Consider the following 21,024-nt stretch of genomic DNA (forward strand, 5'->3'; position numbering starts at 1 on the left):
CCAAGTGGATGCTGGAAATCAAGCTGGAGTGAGTCCTCTGGAGGAGCAGCCAGTGTGTCTTTAACCACTAAGCCATCTTACCTGCTCCCTGAAAAGTAATTTTAGGAATAATTTTATTTTAAAAATAATTTTGAGGTTGGCATACAAAGTGACGGGCTTTATTGTTGCATTTTCATGTATGTCATTATATTTTGGTATCATTTTCCCTTCCCCCTCAGATGGTTTTGTAGTACTTAAACCCTTAGGACTGGATTTAGACTTGTAAAAACGTTACACTGTTGCAACACTAATATTTGTGGCCAGGTGACCTGATTCTGCTTATTTGTTTGGTTGAGTGTTATAGGATACTGCAAGTGTAGATAAATTAAACTTTTTGTTATTTTCAGCTTTATTTACAGAACATTCTAAGGAACAACTCACCTTTATGCATTTTGAAGGAACGTACTTAGATTCTGATATACCCTTAATGAAAGTTTCATCACCGTTTTCAGGTTTCCATCCTATTGATTGATATAATAAATTTTACCTTTAGCACAAAATATTTTTGTTTTGTTGGTCTTTTTGTATAAGAGTCATAACTAAAGGTAATTCTATTTTTCTCCTTTGTTATCAGACATATGTAGAGTGTGTCGGTCAGAAGGAACACCCGAGAAACCTCTTTATCATCCTTGTGTATGTACTGGCAGTATTAAGTTTATTCATCAAGAATGGTAAGTCATTTGGAAAATTGTATCATTCTTAAATTCAATTTTATCATCTGTGTAATAAAATTGATCATTTCAGTGATCTTGACCAGTAATTCATTATTTTTAAGCTTTTGTTCTAAAAATTTCTAACAATATTTATAGTTTGACTAAGCAATGACCCACAGTTAATACCAGACATGCTATTTTGGTATATAGTGGATATGCGAACGATAGCCTATTGTTAATTTCTATCACTGAGAAGTTGTTTTGTTCATGGACAGAATTATGTTTTTCTGGTTTTTGAGTGGCATAATTTTAGCTTATATTTATTAAATATTCTGTGCCAAGAACTATCTTCTGTGCTTTACACATCTTAACTCATTTACTCTTTGCAAGAAAAGTCTGGAACATTATATGGATGTATGGATGAAGAAATGGAGCACAAACAGGTTCAAGAACTTGTGCTATAAGCACATAACTTGCCAGGGGGAGAGTGGGAATTCAGCCCTGGTTACCAGCTGTGAGCATTGAAAGGCCAGTATCAAAACTGATGCTGACCTCGGATTATTTACTAGTATTCATTTAGCTCTGAAGAGATTAGAATTTTGGCTAATTAAATCTTTTTATTAATATAATGTATATTGGTTTATATTTATGTTAAGTTTTATATCTTAGAAAGCACATAAAAGTTAAAATAGTCTACATTTGAAATTCTGAAAACTATAAAAGTTCTATGACACAAAAATTTTAATAAAAACACTAGTTTTCAATGAAATCTTAATGCTGCTTTGTTTTAAATATTGTATTCATGAATGTCTTTGTAATTACAGCTTAGTTCAGTGGTTGAAACACAGTCGAAAAGAATACTGTGAATTATGCAAGCACAGATTTGCTTTCACACCAAGTAAGTTCATTTGACATTTTCACTACAGTTTTCTTTTGTTATTTCTGGCAACAAAAGGTGTTTAGAGTTTGAAAGCAATAATTTTCAACCTCATTGTCTTTGATAGTAATAGAAAAAAACCTGTTCCACTTAGAAGGATATTTTTAAAACTGTCTTCTTTTAATTTAATATACCCATGCATGTTTTGTAGGCTGTTTTCTTTGTGTTTTTGCTTATTTACAGACTAGCTTAAACATACACAGAGGTAGAGTGAGTGAAAACCCATCACTTAGTTGTACTTGTTTTTCAGCTCACATGGCCTCTCTCTCTTTATCTGTGCTCTCATTTCTTACTATATTCTTTAATTTTTTTGGGCTGTTCTTTTTAAAAGATATCCTGTCAGTTTTCATTTTATCTAAACATTCTCAGTATGTGTCAACATTCCTTCCTTTTAAGAAACATTATTATCTCTGATTTGATTTCATCAAAATCTAGTGCTGTTCAGCCTGAACTCCTTTTGAGGTAAAGCTGTAAGAGTGAAATAATAATAGTAAAGAGTAAGAACACTTTTTTCTTTTGGAAACCAACTTTTTTTTTTTTTTTTTTGGTTTTTCGAGACAGGGTTTCTCTGTGTAGCTTTGCGCCTTTCCTGGAGCTCACTTGGTAGCCCAGGCTGGCCTCAAACTCACAGAGATCCACCTGGCTCTGCCTCCCGAGTGCTGGGATTAAAGGCGTGCGCCACCACCGCCCGGCGGAAACCAACTTTTTAAAATGTATATGTGTTTGATTGTGTGGGTGCACATGTGTGCATGTAGGAGGTGTGTGTGTGTGTGTGTGTGTGTTCACATGTGTACATAAGTGGGTTTGAGTGAGCTAGAGATGGATATGGGGTTTCTTTTTTCTTTTTCTTTTTTTCTTTTTATTAGAGACAGGGTTCCTCTGTAAAACAGCCCTGGCTGTCCTGAAACTCACTATGTGGAACATGCTGGGCTCAAACTCACCAAGTTTGGTCTGCTTCTGCCTCCTGAGTGCTAGGATTAAAGGCGTACACCATCACGCCTGGCTAGGAAATCCTTGATTTTTTTGCCCTCTACCTTATATATTGTCATTTGAATCTTGAACTCCTCACTTCAACAAGTCTAGCCAGTCAGATTGCCTTGGGATCTCCTGGCCCCACCTTTTGAGCACTGGATACAGGCAGGCCATGGTTCCCATGCCCGCCCAGCATAGCGTGGATGTTGGAGATCATAACTCTGGTCTTCATGCTTGCATGCTATCTTCCCAGCCCCGGGAAACAAACTTTTAAGCTCATGTGTTGTAAGGCTTCAGTAACTATTTTTCAGATGTTTAAAATTTTAATGATAATACTTGTGTTATATCAAATAGTACTGTACTGGCGAATTATTAAAAACTTGAAGCACAGTTTTTCATGTTGTGATCCTTATACATTGCACCTGATTTTTTGTATTTAATATTTTTTTAAGACTCTTGTGCTTCTTAGAACAAATACTCTAACTTATCATTAGTTTTGCTTGCTATCTGACAAACATGTATAATTGAAGTTACTGTGTTTTATTTATTCATTGCCAGCAAAAATGCCACTTGTATTCTGTAATAGTCCTTATTTTCTCTGGTGTATAAACTCATTACTGCTTGTAAAGATTTATAGCAAACTAGACTAAATGGTTGAATGTCTTCATGAAATTTGACTAATAGAAAATATCCTGTAGACTTTTACTTTGTATGCTTGCTTTTCTCCTGACATTTGTGCAGTGTTTCCTGTAGACCTTCCTCAGGAAGCTCTCCTGTCCTTTCCACCAAGTGTCCTGTTGGCTGGGTGATCTGTGGCATGTACAGACTTGCCATTTGTTGGAGCTTATGACTTATGTTCGTAGACGAGTAGTTTTGTGATACTGCTCTTGAATGTTTTGTTTTTACTATTTTTTGGCTGCTTAGTATTAAACCTAGCATGTTATCTGTGCTAAGCAAGCACTTTGCATCTGAAGTACTCGCCAGCATTGTCTTTTTGTTTAGTTTTGGTTATATTTCCCCTCCCCCAGCTCTGTTTTATAGATTTTAGATCATTGATTTTATATAATAATTCCTTGTTTTGGGCCCTTTAGAGAAAGAGGTATTTGAAAGACAATGTGTATTATCTGAAGTAGAGCTTTTTAATAAATAACAGTTTTTACTGGAACAATTTTTAGGAAGATATTTCCTAAAATGTGGGACTGTTCTTGAACCACATTTGAATTACATTTTGCAAAGATGTCTGAATTTATCATTTGAAAATTAAAGTAAGATGTTAGGATTGGGGGAGGGTTGGCTAAGTGACGTCAGTGAACTGTTGGTCCTTCATTAAATGACTGTCACAGGCTGTTGGGTGCCATGGCCAATGCCTGCATTTGGGAAGTTCTCTGATAACATGCCTTCAGATTTGCTTTTGCCCTTGTTACCTTTTCTTGATCCTTTATAGTTTGAGAAGCCATGTCATTGTATGGCTTGCATGTTACATATGTGTAAACTGATACTGCTTGAGATTCAAGGCTGTAAGCAGAGGAGGTAGATTTCTTCCCCTCGATGCTTTTTCTCTGCTCTGTGGTCTTTTTTTTTTTTTTTTTTTTGTTCATTTATGTATTTTAGTTGTGGTTTCTATAAAAAAAGAGACTTGTATAAATGTAGTATTATCATAATGATTTGACATTCAGTGGCATATAGGAAAAATACTTAAGCACAATATCTCTACTTTGTATTTATGAATTAAGTTATTTAAAAGTCCTCATGAAATCCTGTGTATTTTTTTCCTCTTACAGTTTACTCTCCAGATATGCCTTCTCGGCTACCAATCCAAGACATATTTGCTGGACTGGTTACAAGTATTGGCACTGCAATACGATACTGGTTTCATTATACACTTGTGGCCTTTGCATGGTTGGGAGTTGTTCCTCTTACAGCATGTGAGTATTCATCCCTCTTCTGGAGTTATTTAATAACTTTTTTATTTTATAAATGATTTATATTTTAATTGTGTTGCCTAATACTACGAATGATGTTTAATTAGTTGATTTATATTATCATATATTAGGAAAGCCTTGTTTAGAAAACATCTTCACTGAGTTGTTTCTGGAGGAGGGAAGGGTGTTTTTCTTAAAGACATGGAGCAGTATTGATAATACATGAATGGCAGAGTATATAGATAGGATTCTGTGGACTTTAAAACAAGCAAGGGTTTTAGATACATGTAATTTACATTCTCATGTCTCCTTAAGTACAACTAGCTTGACTACCTACAGAGATGAAAGACATAAGCACTGGTGGAGAGTGACTTTAGTGAGCTAGATGGAGCCAGTGAATTCTCCTACAGTATAATTCAGAGGGACAAAGTAGTTCGAGTAAGAGAAATAGGAGAAGCTAGAGCTGGCACTTTTAGTAACACCTAGCAAGTTGTTCTACAAGGTAAGGTTATTGGAGATGAGGAGTTGATCATTTCTGTTATGAAGGAGACCACAAACCTAAACAAGACAGTGGCAAGTTCCAGATAAAACAGTTTTTTACTGTAAATTCCTCACCTTCCAAATATACTCAGTTGGAAGAACAAAATACACTTAGGTGTTCAGAATGTTTGCCACCTTAAACTTGTAAATGATACACACTGTAAATGATACACACCTTAATCCTATCTGTATAGAGGCTGAAGCAGGAGGATCTCCAGTTGGAGGCCAGCTTGGTCTTCATGGGGCATAAGAACTGAAAAAGAAAAAATCATTCAGTTAAAGTGGAAGACAACATGCCTTTCTAAAATCAACAGATCATACAGTCGAGCATAAGTGAATGTTTGACTTCACTGTAACAAGCTTGATTTCTGTCCTGACTTTGCATACACACATGTGCATCATATAATACATACTCTTACAGACTTCTTTTTTTTCAATTTTTTAAAATTAATTAATTTATATATATATAATGTGCTCTATCTGCATGTACAACTTTATGCCAGAAGAGGGCATCAGGTCCCGCTATAGATAGCTGTGAGCCACCATGTGATTGCTGGGAATTGAACTCAGGACCTCTAGAAGAGCAGCCAGTGCTCTTAACAGCCATCTCTGCAGCCCCCAGACTCTCCTTTTTAGTTCTGTTTCCCATCCCTCTTTCCTAGTACATGCCAGAGTTCTGAGGAGCCCTAATGCTGTCAGTCCATTTGGGTATTGACTGATGGTTGGTTTGTTAGTTTTACTTATTATAAGCATGTTTGCTTCCTTTTATATAGGGATGTAAGTAATTTCCATTATGGACACTTTTTATTCTTCTGCCCTTTTGAGTTGACCAGTAAAAGAAGCCATTGAACTCATTGAAAGTGTCTGATATAAGACTAAGAACAGTGCTTGAACTAATGTGCAAGAAGTGTTCTGAAGAAAAGCCTCAGCATTTCCTTAGTCCCTTTCTAAAGCCCTAGTCTTGTTACTGCTTTCTCTCTAGAATTCTGCCTTTCTCACTAAACAACATTCTACCTTTTCTGAATAAGAGGGTTAAGGATGACAGTGAATTCTTTTATGCTTGTGTTTTCCCTCCATGGCCATAATTTAAGATATTCTTTGTTTGAGACCTTTTGAAACTTTTTTTTTTTGTTGTTTTGTTTTTTTGTTTTTGTTTTTCGAGACAGGGTTTCTCTGTGTAGCTTTGCGCCTTTCCTGGAACTCACTTGGTAGCCCAGGCTGGCCTCGAACTCACAGAGATCCGCCTGCCTCTGCCTCCCGAGTGCTGGGATTAAAGGCATGCGCCACCACCGCCCGGCCTGAAACTGTTTTTTTTAAAGTCTTTTAAAAACAATTTTCTATGTGTGTGCTCTTATGCTATGGTGTGTGTGGAGGTCAGAACGACTTTGTGGAATGTTTGTCTCTCCAGCTTTCCATGGGTTCCCAGGGTTGAGCAGAGGTTGCTGGGGTCAGCCATCTCATTGATCCCTGAAGGTCATTGGATTATGCACTGTGCTGAAGAAGCTTCTCAGTTCAAAGACGCCTGATTCCCAAATTGAAATCTTTTGTTTTTTACAAATAGTTACTGAATTTTGCAGTTCTAGATTTAAAAACAATCTTCATATTATGATTTAGATCACTAATCTAGCCCCCTCAACATCTAAGCAAGTTTAAGATTCCTAGAACTAAGGATGTAGCTCAGTGTAGACTCTTGTCTAACACGTGGGAGGCCCTACTTTCAAGTGGTTCTGCAGAGACCAGCCAACACTGCCATGGAGAACTTACTGTTTACTCACTCTTTTTGTGCTCTTAAAAAGTAGGTTTTGGTTTTGTTTTTTTTTTTTTTCCCTCCCCATGCTGAAACAGTGTTTCTCTGTGTAGTCCTGGCTGTCCTGGAACTTGCTCTGTAGACCAGACTGGCCTTGCACCCAGAGATCACCTGCCTCTGCCTCCTGAGCGCTGGGATTAAAGGTGGGCACTACCACTGCCTAGCTAAGAAGTAGTATATTGAGGCCAGTTAGGTACCTCAGCAGGTAAACACATTTGTCATACAAGCTTCTGAGTTTCATCCCTGGAACCCACGGTAGGTAGAAAGTTGTCTTCTGACTTCTACACACACACACACACACACACACACACACACACACACACACACACACACACACACACACACCATGGTATGTGGGTGCTCATACTCAGACAACCATGCACACAGGCCTGCAATTAAAAAAACAACAAAAACTAAAGCCCAGTATGAGACTCAGGCCTACAGAGAACAAGAAAGCTTGTTTTCTTGGTGCCTGTGATGTTCCACTTGACCTCTGCTTCCTTGAGCCATTGTGAGTTCATGGTGCTAGTTGTGACTATGCCATTGTGCCCTTGTTTGTAGGCCGCATCTACAAGTGCTTGTTTACTGGCTCCGTGAGCTCACTACTGACACTGCCACTAGACATGCTGTCAACGTGAGTATCAAGTGTGAGAATGGAGTTTGGGCAATGTGAAGGATGTTTTTCCTCTTGTATATATTCCTTTGTTTGTTTGTTTGTTTGTTTTGGTTTTTGAGACAGGCTTTCTCTGTAGTATAACAGCCCTGACTGTCCTGGAACTTGCTCTATAGACCAGTCTGGTCTTGAATTCACTGTGGTCCACTTGCCTTTGCCTCCCAAAGTGCTGGGATTAAAGGCATGTGTCACTATACCTAACCTATGTTTTTATTCTTATTATTTGAAAATTCATCTAAGAACAGCAATTCATTTTTTTTCCTTCTAACAAGGAAGCTACTTGACTTATGCATTAAAAAGTTGTTCACTGGCTTTTCTCTTCATGTGACGTTAGCACTTGGCTGGGCCTGTGTTGGCATGTCAGTTGACTGGCTGTGGGCTACACTTCCTTCTTTAGACTACTCACAGAAGAATGCTAGGGGTGAGGGAGAGTATTACATATTCTCTATAGTATACAACTTTTTCCTGAAAGTTCTGCACATGTACCGTATGTGGCAGTATGAGTTATGTGCAGATGAGTTGGGTTATCTCCAGGCAAACCACCTCATTTACACAAATGTGCAAAACACAGTTCTGAGACATCATGGTGTCAATAGCTGCCATTTTACCTGCTCACAGTTCTGGAGGTCAGAGTTGGTGTGGCTTAGTCGTGCTTAGCTGGGCAGTTCATCTCTGAGCTTGTCTGAGTCACACGTGTCTTTCCTGGAGCTATCCACACAGCCTTTCATCCTCAGAAGGTTAATGGAGGCTTCTCCACAAGAGGACTTCAGCGCAGCATTCTGAAACTGGGATAGTGGGAGCCCATAAGCCCTTTTCTAAGCCCTGGAGTGTGGGCATCCTCACCTCAGGACTAGGCAAAAATGAAGCTAGTTCACGTGGAAGCAGGCATTAGAGAAAAGGGCTCTAAAGTGTGGTTCCATTTAAAATCTATAAGAAGTTAGTTGTTTGGCAAAGAAGAAATGGAGAAGGAATATTTCAGCCCCAACTCATCCTGATTTTGATGGTATAGAAGGTCCTTTAGTAAGGGATGGTTTGGAGATACTGTAGACAGGACCTCCTTTGGAATGATAGCAGTTACAGTGTGGGGCTGCTAGGCTGAGGTCTCTCAGACTGACCTTTCCTTAAATTTACCAGAGACAAAAAAGTAGTCAATTTTCTAACATCTATCATTTTTGAGTTATGCTCGAATTATTCTGAAATCACAGACATAGATAGTGAAGAATACGTTTCTTCAGAAAAGAAGGAGCAAAGACTCCCAAGTGTTACAAATCTAACATTTCCATGTGTGGTTACTAAAGAAACCACACTCTGCCTCTTTGGATTTATTTTGGTATTTTTGCAGCTAGCATTAAAGCTAGGTTTACCATTTAAAGAGTTTCTGCACCATGCATTGTGAGTTTCTCCATCTGGTCCGTGGTATACTGAGTGTCCTTCAACCTTCTTTATGTTGCCATTTTATCAGTCACTGAGGGAGCTTCCCACCTTTCTTATTGAGTGTGTTCTTTTATGTGCTTCCCTGTCAGTTACCTCTGTCAGTTAAGCTTTAAAGTTCTGTTAGAAGGATCAAGCAGAATTGCTCAACTAACTTAGTAAATTGTATAAATGCAGTGTTTGGGTTTGTTGAGTGTTTTTGCTGGATTTTTTTTTTTTTTACCTTTATACTTCTGTTTCTTGGCTGTGCTAAAAGGATAGGCTGGATAATTAATAGCTGTATATTCTGATGTTATTTTATATCTACTTAATATAAGTATACAATAATATAAGTATATAAACGTACATATTAGCTAGCTTATAAGATAGAATTTCAATGTCATTATATATAATCCTTTAGAAGCAACTGAATTTTACTGAAAAGTTAAGATTTTTCTGGGTTTTTTTTTCAAGTGTCCTTTGAAGTTAATTGTGTCTAATTTTTTTTTTTTTTTTAATAGGGAAAATTTGTTGGCAGATTGCTTACAGGGCTGTTTTGTGGTAACATGCACACTTTGTGCATTCATTAGCCTGGTGTGGTTACGAGAGCAGATAGTCCATGGGGGAGCACCAATTTGGCTGGAGCATGCTGCTCCAGCCTTCAATGCTGCTGGACACCACCAAAATGAGGTAAGCCCTCACGTGAAATGTATCTTCCTTGGGCAGTATCTGAAAGTTATTGTCACCCTCTACAATCCAAACCCTTGACTTTCATGTGCCACATAAATGTGCTCATGTCATAGAAGAGGACAGTGGGAAAGTTTGAGGGATTAGGAGGACTGTGAAAGGGAAAAAGAATGTTTCTCCGACTAATCTTCCAAGATTGGAACAGTGTTAGTGGGAATACTAAAACACTCTTCCATTCTCTTTGCATGGGTCAGCAGCTTAACTTGGGCCTGGAAGGTAAGAAACAATTTCCTATATATAGCTGAGTGATGGCCGCACCTGCAATCCACCACAGGAGGCAGAGGCAGGCGGAGCTCAGTGGGTTCCAAGATAGCCAGGGCTACATAGTAGAGAGACCCTGACTCAAAACACGCACGCACGCACGCACGCACGCACGCACGCACGCACGCACGCACGCACGCACGCACGCACGCACGCACGCACACACACAGGTTTCTGACATGCTGCACAACATTTAGGAGTGTTCTACACCTATCCCAACTTTTTTCTTCGTATGTGAAATGCCTTTTCTATTACGTAGGAAAAACTTTATCAAAAGTAGCAAACTTGGTCAGTCAGATGGCACAGTAGGAAGATATGCTTGCCATCTGACCCTGATAACCCTGCTTGGAGTTCCCAGAAGCCAGTGTACAGAGAAGAGATGTCCTGTCACCTCCGTACATGCAGTGTGGCATGTGTAGATCTCTCTGTGGGTATGTGCACACACAACACACAAAATTAAAGAAGAAAAGAATTGTGTACGGTTTTCTTATGAGTGACAATGTGCTCACTTACAAGGATACTTGGCAGCCTGTTAACAGGAGGGCACAGCAAGAGTATCTTTAGCTTTAGTATCTTGCCTGCTGGGAAATTGTAGGGCCAAGAATGTCATACAGCTACTGCTCAGTGAAGTGAAAAGTTCACACTTCATATACTTTTTTTCAGTGAAACAGTTGGTCACAAACTATTCAGTGGTAATTAATCTTTGTTCCTATGATTTGTTTTTAATATTGATATTAATAATTATTTAATAATATTAATAATTATCTATCATTTATTAATAATTTATCATTATAAATTATATAATATTATAGATAATTTATATATAAATATATAATAAATAACTTATTAATAAATAATATTAATAATTATTTAATAATAAGATTGGTTTCATTAAGTCTGGAATTTTTTTAACTACAGAGTACGCCTTTTCCTTAGAAAAGTATGCATAGATGAACCCAATACCACAAGCCCTGCCGCACACACCCCTTTTCTGGGGATGGAACCCAGGGCCATGAGCACACTGGCCAGCATTCTGTCACCGAGCCATACATACCCATAGTCGTTTTGTTAATTTTTAGACTGGGTCTCGATATGTAGCCCAAACCGGCCTCAAACTCACTTTCCTTCTCCTTCCCTAAGAGCAGTAGGGGTATACCCCATGCCTATGCAGGTAGTGCTGCTAGAGAAGATTAAGAGAAGCATGTTGCTATTCTACCTTGTAGTTTGAAGCATTTAATGTAGTTTTGTTTCAGGATTTTCATTAAATCCAAGGGAATTGTTTTTTTCTAAATAATTTATTTAAATTTATTTTATGTGCATTGGTATGAAGGTATCAGATCCTCTGGAACTAGAGTTACAGACAGTTGTGAACTGCCATGTGGGTTCTGGGAATTGAACCCAGGTCCTCTGGAAGAATAGCCAGTGCTCTTAATCGATGAGCCATCTCTCCAGCCCTGGGAATTGTGTTTTAACTTAACAGTTAAATGGAATTATGTCTTTGCATTTGGTTGGTAGCAGAATTTTGATTTTTTTATAATTTTCTGGAATTGAGGATTGAGTTCAAGACTTCACATGTACTAGGTAACTACCCTCCCATTGAGTCACACCTTCAGCCCTTTTATTTTTGGTTTGAGATAAGAATCTGGCCAAGTCCAACAGTAGGCCTCAGACTTATAATCCTCCTGCTTCAAATCTACCTTTTTCCCTATAGTAGCTGTAATTACCACTCTGGGCCACCATCCTTGGCTTGGTAGCCCAAAAGAGCCAGAAGAAAATGCATTTGGGAATCAATAAAGGCCATATATGGAAAATCCTATTCTCTAAGTCAAACTAGAAATCAGTTACTCAAGTGTTAATAGCAGCAAATTAAGGTGTATATGTGTGTATACATGTGCATACATTTTTTTTAAAAAATGTGTTTTCATCCCTAAGAGAATTAGACATACTTGTCATATTTATAAAAGATTATGGATGATGTGTTTAAGACAGCCAGATTTGCCCATATTTTATAATGGTGTGTGTGTGTGTGTGTGTGTGTGTCTGTGTGTGTGTGTGTGTGTGTGTGTGTGTGTCTGTGTGTGTGTGTGTGTCTGTGTGTGTGTGTGTATCTGTGTTCATGTGTATGTGTATAAGTGTAGTTGTGTATGTGCCATTGTGTGCATGTGTAGGCCATAGGACCACCTTTGGTGTAAGTCCTTGCCTTCTACCTTATTGAAGACAGACAGCATCTTGGGTTCTCTACAGTTGGTCCGTGAGCTTCCAGGGATTCTTCTGTCCCCATGTTGGAGCACAGAATTACAGATGCTTTACTGTGCCCAGCTTTATTTGAGTTCTGGGAATCCAAACCAGGTCCTCACACTTGGGTGGCAAGTGCTTTGCCCACAGAAACTGTTTCCCCAGCCCTCTAGTGCTTTCTGAAATGTGTACATTGAAAAGTGAGTTCACATTCTTATGTACCAAGTTGGTCATAAATGAGATACATTTAAAAGAGATGAGCCTGAAAGATACTTCTTTTTTTTAACTTTAGTGGGGTTGTCTTTGCTGGTTTTGTTTTTCTTGCAGGGTAAAGTATGATTTGGAACTAGAGTAAAACTGAGCCACGTGGGTGAATTCCTGGGCTTTTCTTTCATTTTAGGCTCCTGTAGGAGGAAATGGTGCAGAGAACGCTGCTGCTGATCAGCCAGCTAACCCAGCAGGTGAGAATGCAGTGCTGGGTGAGAACCCTGATGCCCAGGACGGTCAAGCAGAAGAGGAGGAGGAGGACAATGAGGAGGAAGATGATGCGGGTGTGGAAGATGCTGCTGACGCCAACAATGGAGCCCAAGGTAGTGTCTGCCCCGTGCCCTTGCTCACCCTTCAGGACGGCCGGTCATTCTTAGCTTGCACCGAGCACAAAGAGAGCAGTGCTTTCATGTTTCATGATGTGTCCGAGTTCTGTTTTGACAAGCTAGCAGTTAGGAACACACAGGTACATAAGGTCCATGTTTGAGGAGGGAGCTTGGTATAGAATTTCCTGGGTTTTTGTTTTTTGTTTTTGTTTCTCGTATTTTTCTCTTTGCTTCCATGGAGTTACTGCACTTTTCAAATAAAAAAAGAACCCCTCAAGTGTACAGTACAGGCCAGGTGCCACCTCTAGAAACCATCTTTTCGTTTTCTATCAGTGCAAACTCTGGCTCTGCGTTGCATTGTCAGAGCTCATTGCCTGTCCTCTTGTGTTATCATCGATCCACTTTGCTAGTGTCTGTGTGCATAGTGCCAGACACTTGAGACAAAGTATTCAGTTGTGAACAAAATGCCTGGCCTGCCTTCTTGGGAGGTGCTGGTGGAGGGAAGAACTAGGAGATACACTGTGTTAAGTGTGTATGGGTCGCTCTGAAGATATTTGTCTTATATAAGGTTTCCCAGGAAACTCAGAGTAAGTGACTTTTGCACTGAGACCTGAAAGATAAGAAGAAACAAAATGGATAATGGGAGCAGTCGGCTTTCTCAGGGAAAGCTCAGAGGCTCCGAGAAAACCGCTTTGGCTGCTTCTGCCCTAGTGCTTGGCGGTCACCTGTCTCTTGGTTAGTGCAGTAGCTCTTGAGTAGTCTTTGCATATGTTCTTGCCCCATCTGGTGTTCATTGTATTCTTCCACTTTTATTTAAGTCCTGAGTAAAGCACAGTCCAGACTGCACACTCCTCATTTATTATTTAATCCCTATCTGCTTTGCATTTTTTTTTAACTCTTTTTTTTTGAGACAGGATCTCACTGTGTAGTTCAGACTGGCCCAGAACTTGCAGTCCATCTGCCTCAACCTCCTGAGTGGTAGGATTTCAGGCTTTGTACCACCTGATCCAACTCTTACATTTTAAATATATATGTTTATTTCTAAGTGTGGTGTGTGTGTGTGTGTGTGTGTGTGTGTGTGTGTGTGTGTGTGTGTGTGCGGTGTTCATGGAGGCCAGAAGAGGGTGATCCCCTAGAACTGGAGTTCCAGGCAGTTGTGAGCCACTTGACATGAGTGATGCTAAGGACTAAATTGGGTCCATTAGAACAGTCTGAGTTCTTAACCACTAATGAGCCTGAGCTTTAAACTTTTATCTTTTGATAATTTACTAATTCATTAGAAAGTTAATCCCTTGACTAACTTCTTTTTCCTCAAATCTACCAGATTCTTTTTTGACCCACATCAATTAGATTTGTCTTTGGCTTAATCCTATTTATTAACTTTCTAGTACTAACCACAATCTAGCATTGTCTTATAATCTAGGAAGTAAATTATGTTTGATAAAATTTTAAATGTGGTTTAACTTCTCAACAGATGATAATTAAAAGTGGCTCTTATTAGTTCAAGTTTCATCTCTGTCAGTGATCTTGATTGGCAATTGTGTTTTCAGATGATATGAACTGGAACGCTCTGGAGTGGGACCGGGCTGCAGAAGAGCTTACTTGGGAAAGAGTAAGAACTTTCACTGTCCCTTGTCCTTGTGTTTCAGTCCTGTGGGGGGTTTGGAAGTTTGCATATTTAGCTATAAACACAAATTTCATAGTTAAATTTGATGGGAACAGTTAATCAAGATTTACTTTCTACAAAAACAAGTGGTGGGCAGCCGTGGTGCAGGCGGTGACAGTGCGGCCTCTGTCCTGCCTTTCCTGCGAACCTTGCTCATGCCGGAGGCAGGTTGACCCAGATTGTGGACTTGGGGGAAAACTAAGTAAAAATTTAAATTGGATTTCCACACTGTAATTGAAGAAAATAAAAGGAATTCTATAATGACTACTGTAAGAAACTAAGGATGGGTATTTTTTTTTTTCTTTTTTCAGTGCTGGGCATACAAACCCATGGCCTTGGGCATGCTGGGCAAGCACTCTTTCACTGCGCTCCACCTGTCAGCCTTTTGATACTGGTTCACTCTCTGTCTCTGTAGCTGCCTTATCTTCCCTAGGGTTGGGAGCACACTCAGGATGGAAATTTCTAGATGATATTTTCCATATGACTTAGGGTAAAAGAAGACACAAAACATAATACTTTAAAACACAGAGTTATTATTTTTTTAACATTCTGGTAATGATAGGTTTAGAAAGTAGTGATTGGAAACTGTTTAATGATACTGATAGGAAAGCAATCTTTCTATAAGAAGGTCCTATGCATCTTAAATTAATGCTTATTATTTTTATTTTAGATGCTTGGACTTGACGGATCATTAGTTTTTCTGGTAAGTGGAAGTATTACTTTTGATAGAAATTATGAGTTGTCTCTGTTATCCAGTAACTCCAAATTCTTGGAGTATGCTCCTCTTTATACTAAAAGTCAAAATAACTCTTTGAATTTTGATTACTTGATACTTGAAAGTATTATTTTGTATGTTGACAATACTAGAAATATTTAAAGGAATGTTATTTAACATTTAATAAAGTTATTAAATATTTGAGAAAAAGTCCAAAGTTAATAGTAGTTAAAAGAAGTTGATGTTTGAAGTTGGGTCTTACATGTTTAATGCCTGCACCATTGAGAACAAAACAGCCTTGTCCATGCCACAGGTGGGAACCACAGTCTTAGCTGGAAGTCTGCCGTAGGAGTAAAGCTTACCTCATTTTTTATTTTACAGTTTTTAATTTTTAAGTTTTTTCTTTACTGGTGTGTGTAGAAGCCAGAGTCTGTTATCTGTTATCTCCTTCCACTGTGGGAGCTGGGATTAAACTCATGTCGTCAGGTTTCACAATAAGCACTTTGACTTGGTGAGCTATCTCAGTACCCCAAAAGCTGCAACTTAAAAGTAGATGGCTAGAGTTGGAGACATGGCTCATCAGGTAAGAATACACACTGCTCTTTCCGAGGACCCGAGTTCTGTGGTTCTGAGTGCCAGTGTCAGGTAGCCCAACTTCCTGTCATTCCAGCTCTAGGGGATCTGACACTAACAGTTTGGGGCTCCATGGTACTTGTACTAATGTGCATATACTCACAGACAGACAGACAGACACACATACACACACACACACGATAATAAAGGCATGTCTTTAAATGAGGGGTAATTCTTTCAAGAAGTTTATTCTGTAAAGGAAAAAAATGGTGTTTTCAGATCACGTAATGCAAAATTGCTTGTTATTTGGGATTTTTCAATAGATAGGGCTTGTCTGCAGTAGCAGAACTGCCTCAGATGGAGACATGGCAAGAACAGGAAGCCCAGAGGAAGTACAGGCTTGAGGGTTGCATGATCCAGTGGCCAGCACTGCTACAAAAATCCAGATAATATCTGTCTCTTGCTGTTTACTTAAATATATCCTTTACCTCATTGGTGTTTCATAAGAATGGCAGGAGTTGTTAAGGTCAAATAGGAAAGTCGTTTGCAGCTTGACTTCCTTCCTTATACAGTTTCAGGGGAATCAGAGGTAGGGGTGAATGTAATAGGATTCTGCTTTCAATAAATAACATTTTAAAGTTAATAGTTAAAGATAAAAAATGTGCCAGGCATAGTGGCGTGTGCCTTTAACCCCAGCACTTGAGAGGCAGAAGCAGGTGGATCTCTGTGAGTTTAAAGCAAGCCTGGTCTACATTACGGGTTCCAGGACAGCCAGGGCTACATCAAGAAACCTTGTCTGGGGGGGGGGGGGATCAGTTCTAATTATTTTCAGGATTTAACTATGACTAAGTGAAATTGTTCAATTAAACATGAGATATCACTGACTCTTACTAATGCTTTCTCCTGTAGGAACACGTGTTCTGGGTGGTGTCTTTAAATACATTGTTCATTCTTGTTTTTGGTAAGTTGTACCTATGCTTTTAGTTTTTGTGGTATCGTGATAGAAGTTTGGCTTTCTAGGAGTTTTGTTGCACGTTTTTGTTTTATTTGTGCTTTAGGAATATAAAGGTACATATAATGTGGACTTAGACACCAGATTCCTAGTACATTCCTTGAATTTTTACTCAGTGATTGAATCATCCTCTGCCGTATTTATCAGTCAGGATGTTTGTTGTTACTATGGAGAAACAAAAATTTATTAAGAACAAACTGAAATTTGGCTAGAAAAGCTTCAGGAAAAGAGAAGCATAAAATTTTTTAATAAGAAAAATGAAGTATACTTTCTGATTTAACTATAGTGTCATCTAAAACTTAGTAGAATTCATTGTTTCCCAATAATCCATCATATTTACAAATTCAAAGTTCCCTCAAATGCCATTTTATAGTTGGTGTGTTTGAATAAAGATCCAAATAATGTGCGCACATTACTGGGAGGTTGAAATAGTCTTTCCTGAGCTTCCTACTCCACTCTGTTAGGATGTGTGTGTTGATGTCCTCTACCCTCATCCTCTGTCTGCCATGTTTTCTAAACTGGAAGTCAAATTTAAGGGCCTGATCAGGTCAGGTTCAGTCATCTTTGACAAGGTTATTGGGCATGCATTTTGACTCAGAATGGGACATAGGAAGAGGTATGTGATTTTTATCATTTTCCGTTTACACCAAGAAAGAAATCTGTGGAATGATATTTTAGTGTCACACCTAGTGTCAGTCCTCCTTAGGTGTTGAAAAGTGCCGAATGTTTCAAATTCTGGCATTTTAAAGGTCCTTCTTGGCTAGCTTTTCTATAAAAAGAGTTCATTTTTATCAACAGCAACAATCCAGTTAGTGTGAGGTTGGTTCTCAGGAGACGCCGGGCAGGTGGTGTCCTTTCAGTGATTAGTCCAAAGTGAGGAGCTGGTGTGCGGGCCACTTCCCAGACGTAAAGTGTTTCTTTTCATGTTGCTGCCTTTTTCCTTTGTGGTTGATATTTGGAGCTTTGAGTATTAAGAAGAAGACCTCATGGATTTGGTTTCTATGTGTTCCCATCAATTTTGGTCATTGAATTGTTGTTATTAATGTTTAAAGCTCATATCATCTCTTTAAAAATGCCAGTGACACCCTCTTCAGAATGGTTCCTGTGTCCTTTTGACAGGGTCCTGTTAGACCTTGATGTTTTATTGTGCCAGGTACAGTTTGGTTTTTTTTCTCCAAGAATCTACTGTTTCTCAAAGATGTCCTGGTTCCTTTAGTGGAGATTAAGTTAAGAGTGCTCATTGTTCTAATGATAATTTTTCTCCTTTCTTTTAGCATTCTGTCCTTACCACATTGGTCATTTCTCCCTTGTTGGTTTGGGATTTGAGGAACATGTGAGTATAATACTTACAGAACTTTACTTCTGCTAATTATCCCCAAGTTTGTTATTTTCTAAGGAATTTTCTTTTTTCTTTTTGTTTTCCAAGGCAGGGTTTCTCTGAGTAGCCCTGGTTGTTTTGGAACTCACTTTGTAGACCAGGCTGGCCTTGAACTCAGAGATCCGCCTGCTTCTGCCTCCCAAGTGCTGGGATTAAAGATGTGTGCCACCACTGCCTGGCTAGGAATATTTAATTTTATGTGTATAAATGCTTTGCTGGCATGTATGTGTGCCATGAGTGTCTTGTTGGATAACGTGGAACTGAGATTATGAGTGCTTGTGAGCCACCATACTAGTACTGAGAAGTGGACCGGGTCTTCTGCAAGAGCAACAAATGCTCTTAGTTCTGTTGAACCATGTCTCCAGCCCACTAAGGAATATTTTGAAGAATTCATTTCTCAATGTATCTTGTGCAAAGGAACATTTAGTCAGCACAGTCTTGTTCTTGTTGTTTGAAACTGGACAGTTGCTCAGGAAGTAGCATGTCATATGCCAGCCATTACAGGTGTGCTGCGGAACCTCACAGTATGCCGGGCCTGAGGTTTCCCATAGGTTGCTTTTCCTTCACTTGATGAATGTGTGTGTACCTCTCTGTACTTTCCTGAGGTAGTCCAAAGTGAATTTTGAAAAGTATCAGCAATTTTTAAAAAGGGAATAGTAGTCTCTCTTGGGGTAATGGACTATATATAGTGTTTTCTCAAGAAATTGCTGATATTTTACATTTTGTCATTTCCTAATGATGGATGAATAGTTAGATAGATGCTTGCTGCTTTTTTTTTTTTTTTATCTAAAACATTTTATTAACTTAGCAAACATTCCATTAACCTGGCCTCCTGCAGCCCTTTAGCAGTAAAGAGTGTAGCAGGAATCTTAAAAGTTCTTATTAATAAAATCAAACCGGAGGCGAGTTATTGGGGTCCATGCTGATAGATCAGAGAGACAGAACAAGCCACAGCTATCTCACCTTGCCAATTCCTCAGCTGGTCCTGTTTCCTCAGACTGGAAGCTTCTGTGTCCTCATCCCAATGGCTCTCAGCTGAACTGCTGCTTCGAAGCTTGAATACTTAACCAGCCAAAATGCTTAGCCAGCCAAATGCTTCTAGTTTCTGGTTCTCACGCCTTATATATCTTTCTGCTTTCTACCACCACTCCCTGGGATTAAAGGCTGGCTTTCTGGGATTAAAGGCGTGTGTCACCGTGCTTGGCTATTTCCAATGTGGCCTTGAACTCACAGAGATCCAGAGGGATTTCTATCTCTGGAATGCTAGGATTAAAGGTGTGAGTGCCACCATTTTCTAGCCTTTGTATCTAGTGGCTGTCTGTTCTCTGACCCCAGATAAATTTATTAGAGTACACAATATTTTGGGGAACACAATACCACCACAAAAGAGTGTTAATGTGCATGTCTGACTCTGATAGCAATTAGATGGTGATGACATTGCCCATGAATAAGAGACTGTCTTTTGTACTAAGAAGGGACTACCACAGCTGGGGTTTTGAAAGATCCATGGAGTATGGCTACTTTGTGGACTCTGAGGATTTCTCTTTTAAGGAAGAGCTGACTCTGGGGTCTTTTGTTTCCTTTGTGTGTGTGAGTTCTTGGATCACTTTTGGGAATGTTCCATTATCTTCTACTGCTCTGATGCCTCTTATTAGTTGCTTGTGAGAACCTACTGACTTTATGAACTGTTGCTACTTATTACACATAACTCAGGAAATGAAAAGATATGAATGAGAAATGTTTGTCATTCTCCAATTTTTTCTTTCTGCAAGCCTCTAGACCAGCAATGAAGAGTTAGAGAAGCTTAAACAATTACTTCTAAGGGTATGAGATGATGTGGTCAGATTGTTAGCAGGTTGGTGGGCAAGCTGGGCAGTATGCTAGCAGTCAGCTCTTAGCAAATGCACCTTTGTGAGAATAAGGGCTGGCGTTAAGATTGTGGTCTTATTGGGAAATTTCATTCACTCTCTTATTTTGACTCTTGATAAAATGTTATTCTTTACTGTCCATCAGTCTTCAGTAATATTTGGCAGTCTATATATGAGAGGGTCTGGTTTCCAGATTCTTCATAAAGGAGATTTCAGTTTTTAAATTATAAATATCTTGAAGCAGCAGTTTACTGTCTATCATTCAGATCACTTAGTATACTTAAAAGCTGGGTTATCAACCACGAGGGAAAGCTTTATCTTATTTATTTGTTTTATTTTCAGGTCCAAGCATCTCATTTTGAAGGTCTAATCACAACAATTGTTGGATATATACTTTTAGCAATAACGCTGATAATTTGTCATGTATCCTTTAATGAGTCAGCTTGGAGGTACAGTGCCATTCATACCAAAGAGTTCTCATTAATAACAAAGCTGCTTTCCCCTATGTCTTTATAAGAGCTAGTGTTTGTGAAGGGATGAGTATAGGAAGAATTAGAAATAAATGAAATTTGTTATTACATTTAGTATAACCTGAAGAGTTTTTTTGTCTCCCATTCTCAAGTGTTCAGTGTCTCCTTGACTTGATGCTACAGGCCTTGGCAACTCTTGTTAAGTTTCATAGGTCTCGACGCTTGCTGGGAGTCTGCTATATTGTAGTTAAGGTAATCCAATTGTAAATGAAAGCTCAAAGTGGTTTGATCTCCATTTGGTTGATACTGATGACCTTTATTTTTATTTAATTAAGGTTTCTTTGTTAGTTGTGGTAGAAATTGGAGTGTTCCCTCTCATTTGTGGCTGGTGGCTGGATATTTGTTCTCTGGTGAGTTGAGCACCCACTGTCATAATTTCATTTCAAAGCTTCAAAAAGTCTTTAGAAAACATTCCTTTTAAAGAAAAGTGATTTACTTATTCTTAGAATGTAACACTATTGAGTCTAAATGTCATTAATTTGTCTTGAGTATT

At 38.8% G+C, this 21,024-nt stretch overlaps 1 protein-coding gene across 5 annotated transcripts in view; it reads left to right on the top strand.

Moving 5' to 3' along the window:
• Marchf6 (membrane associated ring-CH-type finger 6) overlaps positions 1-21,024 on the top strand; it is a 67,930-nt gene that overhangs the window by 20,379 nt on the left and 26,527 nt on the right. For 2 of the 5 annotated variants that reach the window (XM_076551681.1, XM_076551683.1), the window contains exons 2-15: positions 387-491; positions 614-710; positions 1,517-1,590; positions 4,383-4,526; positions 7,432-7,504; positions 9,475-9,643; positions 12,597-12,786; positions 14,340-14,401; positions 15,126-15,158; positions 16,653-16,704; positions 18,030-18,088; positions 20,344-20,424; positions 20,655-20,723; positions 20,807-20,881. In XM_076551681.1, the coding sequence (XP_076407796.1) occupies positions 425-491; positions 614-710; positions 1,517-1,590; positions 4,383-4,526; positions 7,432-7,504; positions 9,475-9,643; positions 12,597-12,786; positions 14,340-14,401; positions 15,126-15,158; positions 16,653-16,704; positions 18,030-18,088; positions 20,344-20,424; positions 20,655-20,723; positions 20,807-20,881 (1,245 nt within the window). In that variant the 5' untranslated portion in view covers positions 387-424. Of the gene's footprint in view, positions 1-386; positions 492-613; positions 711-1,516; positions 1,591-4,382; positions 4,527-7,431; positions 7,505-9,474; positions 9,644-12,596; positions 12,787-14,339; positions 14,402-15,125; positions 15,159-16,652; positions 16,705-18,029; positions 18,089-20,343; positions 20,425-20,654; positions 20,724-20,806; positions 20,882-21,024 lie in introns of those variants that run through there. The other 3 variants (XM_076551684.1, XM_076551682.1, XM_015998599.3) reach the window with 2 other exon arrangements.

This window comes from Peromyscus maniculatus, chromosome 15, assembly GCF_049852395.1.
Source record: "Peromyscus maniculatus bairdii isolate BWxNUB_F1_BW_parent chromosome 15, HU_Pman_BW_mat_3.1, whole genome shotgun sequence".
In the NCBI taxonomy this organism is placed as follows: Eukaryota; Metazoa; Chordata; class Mammalia; order Rodentia; family Cricetidae; genus Peromyscus; species Peromyscus maniculatus.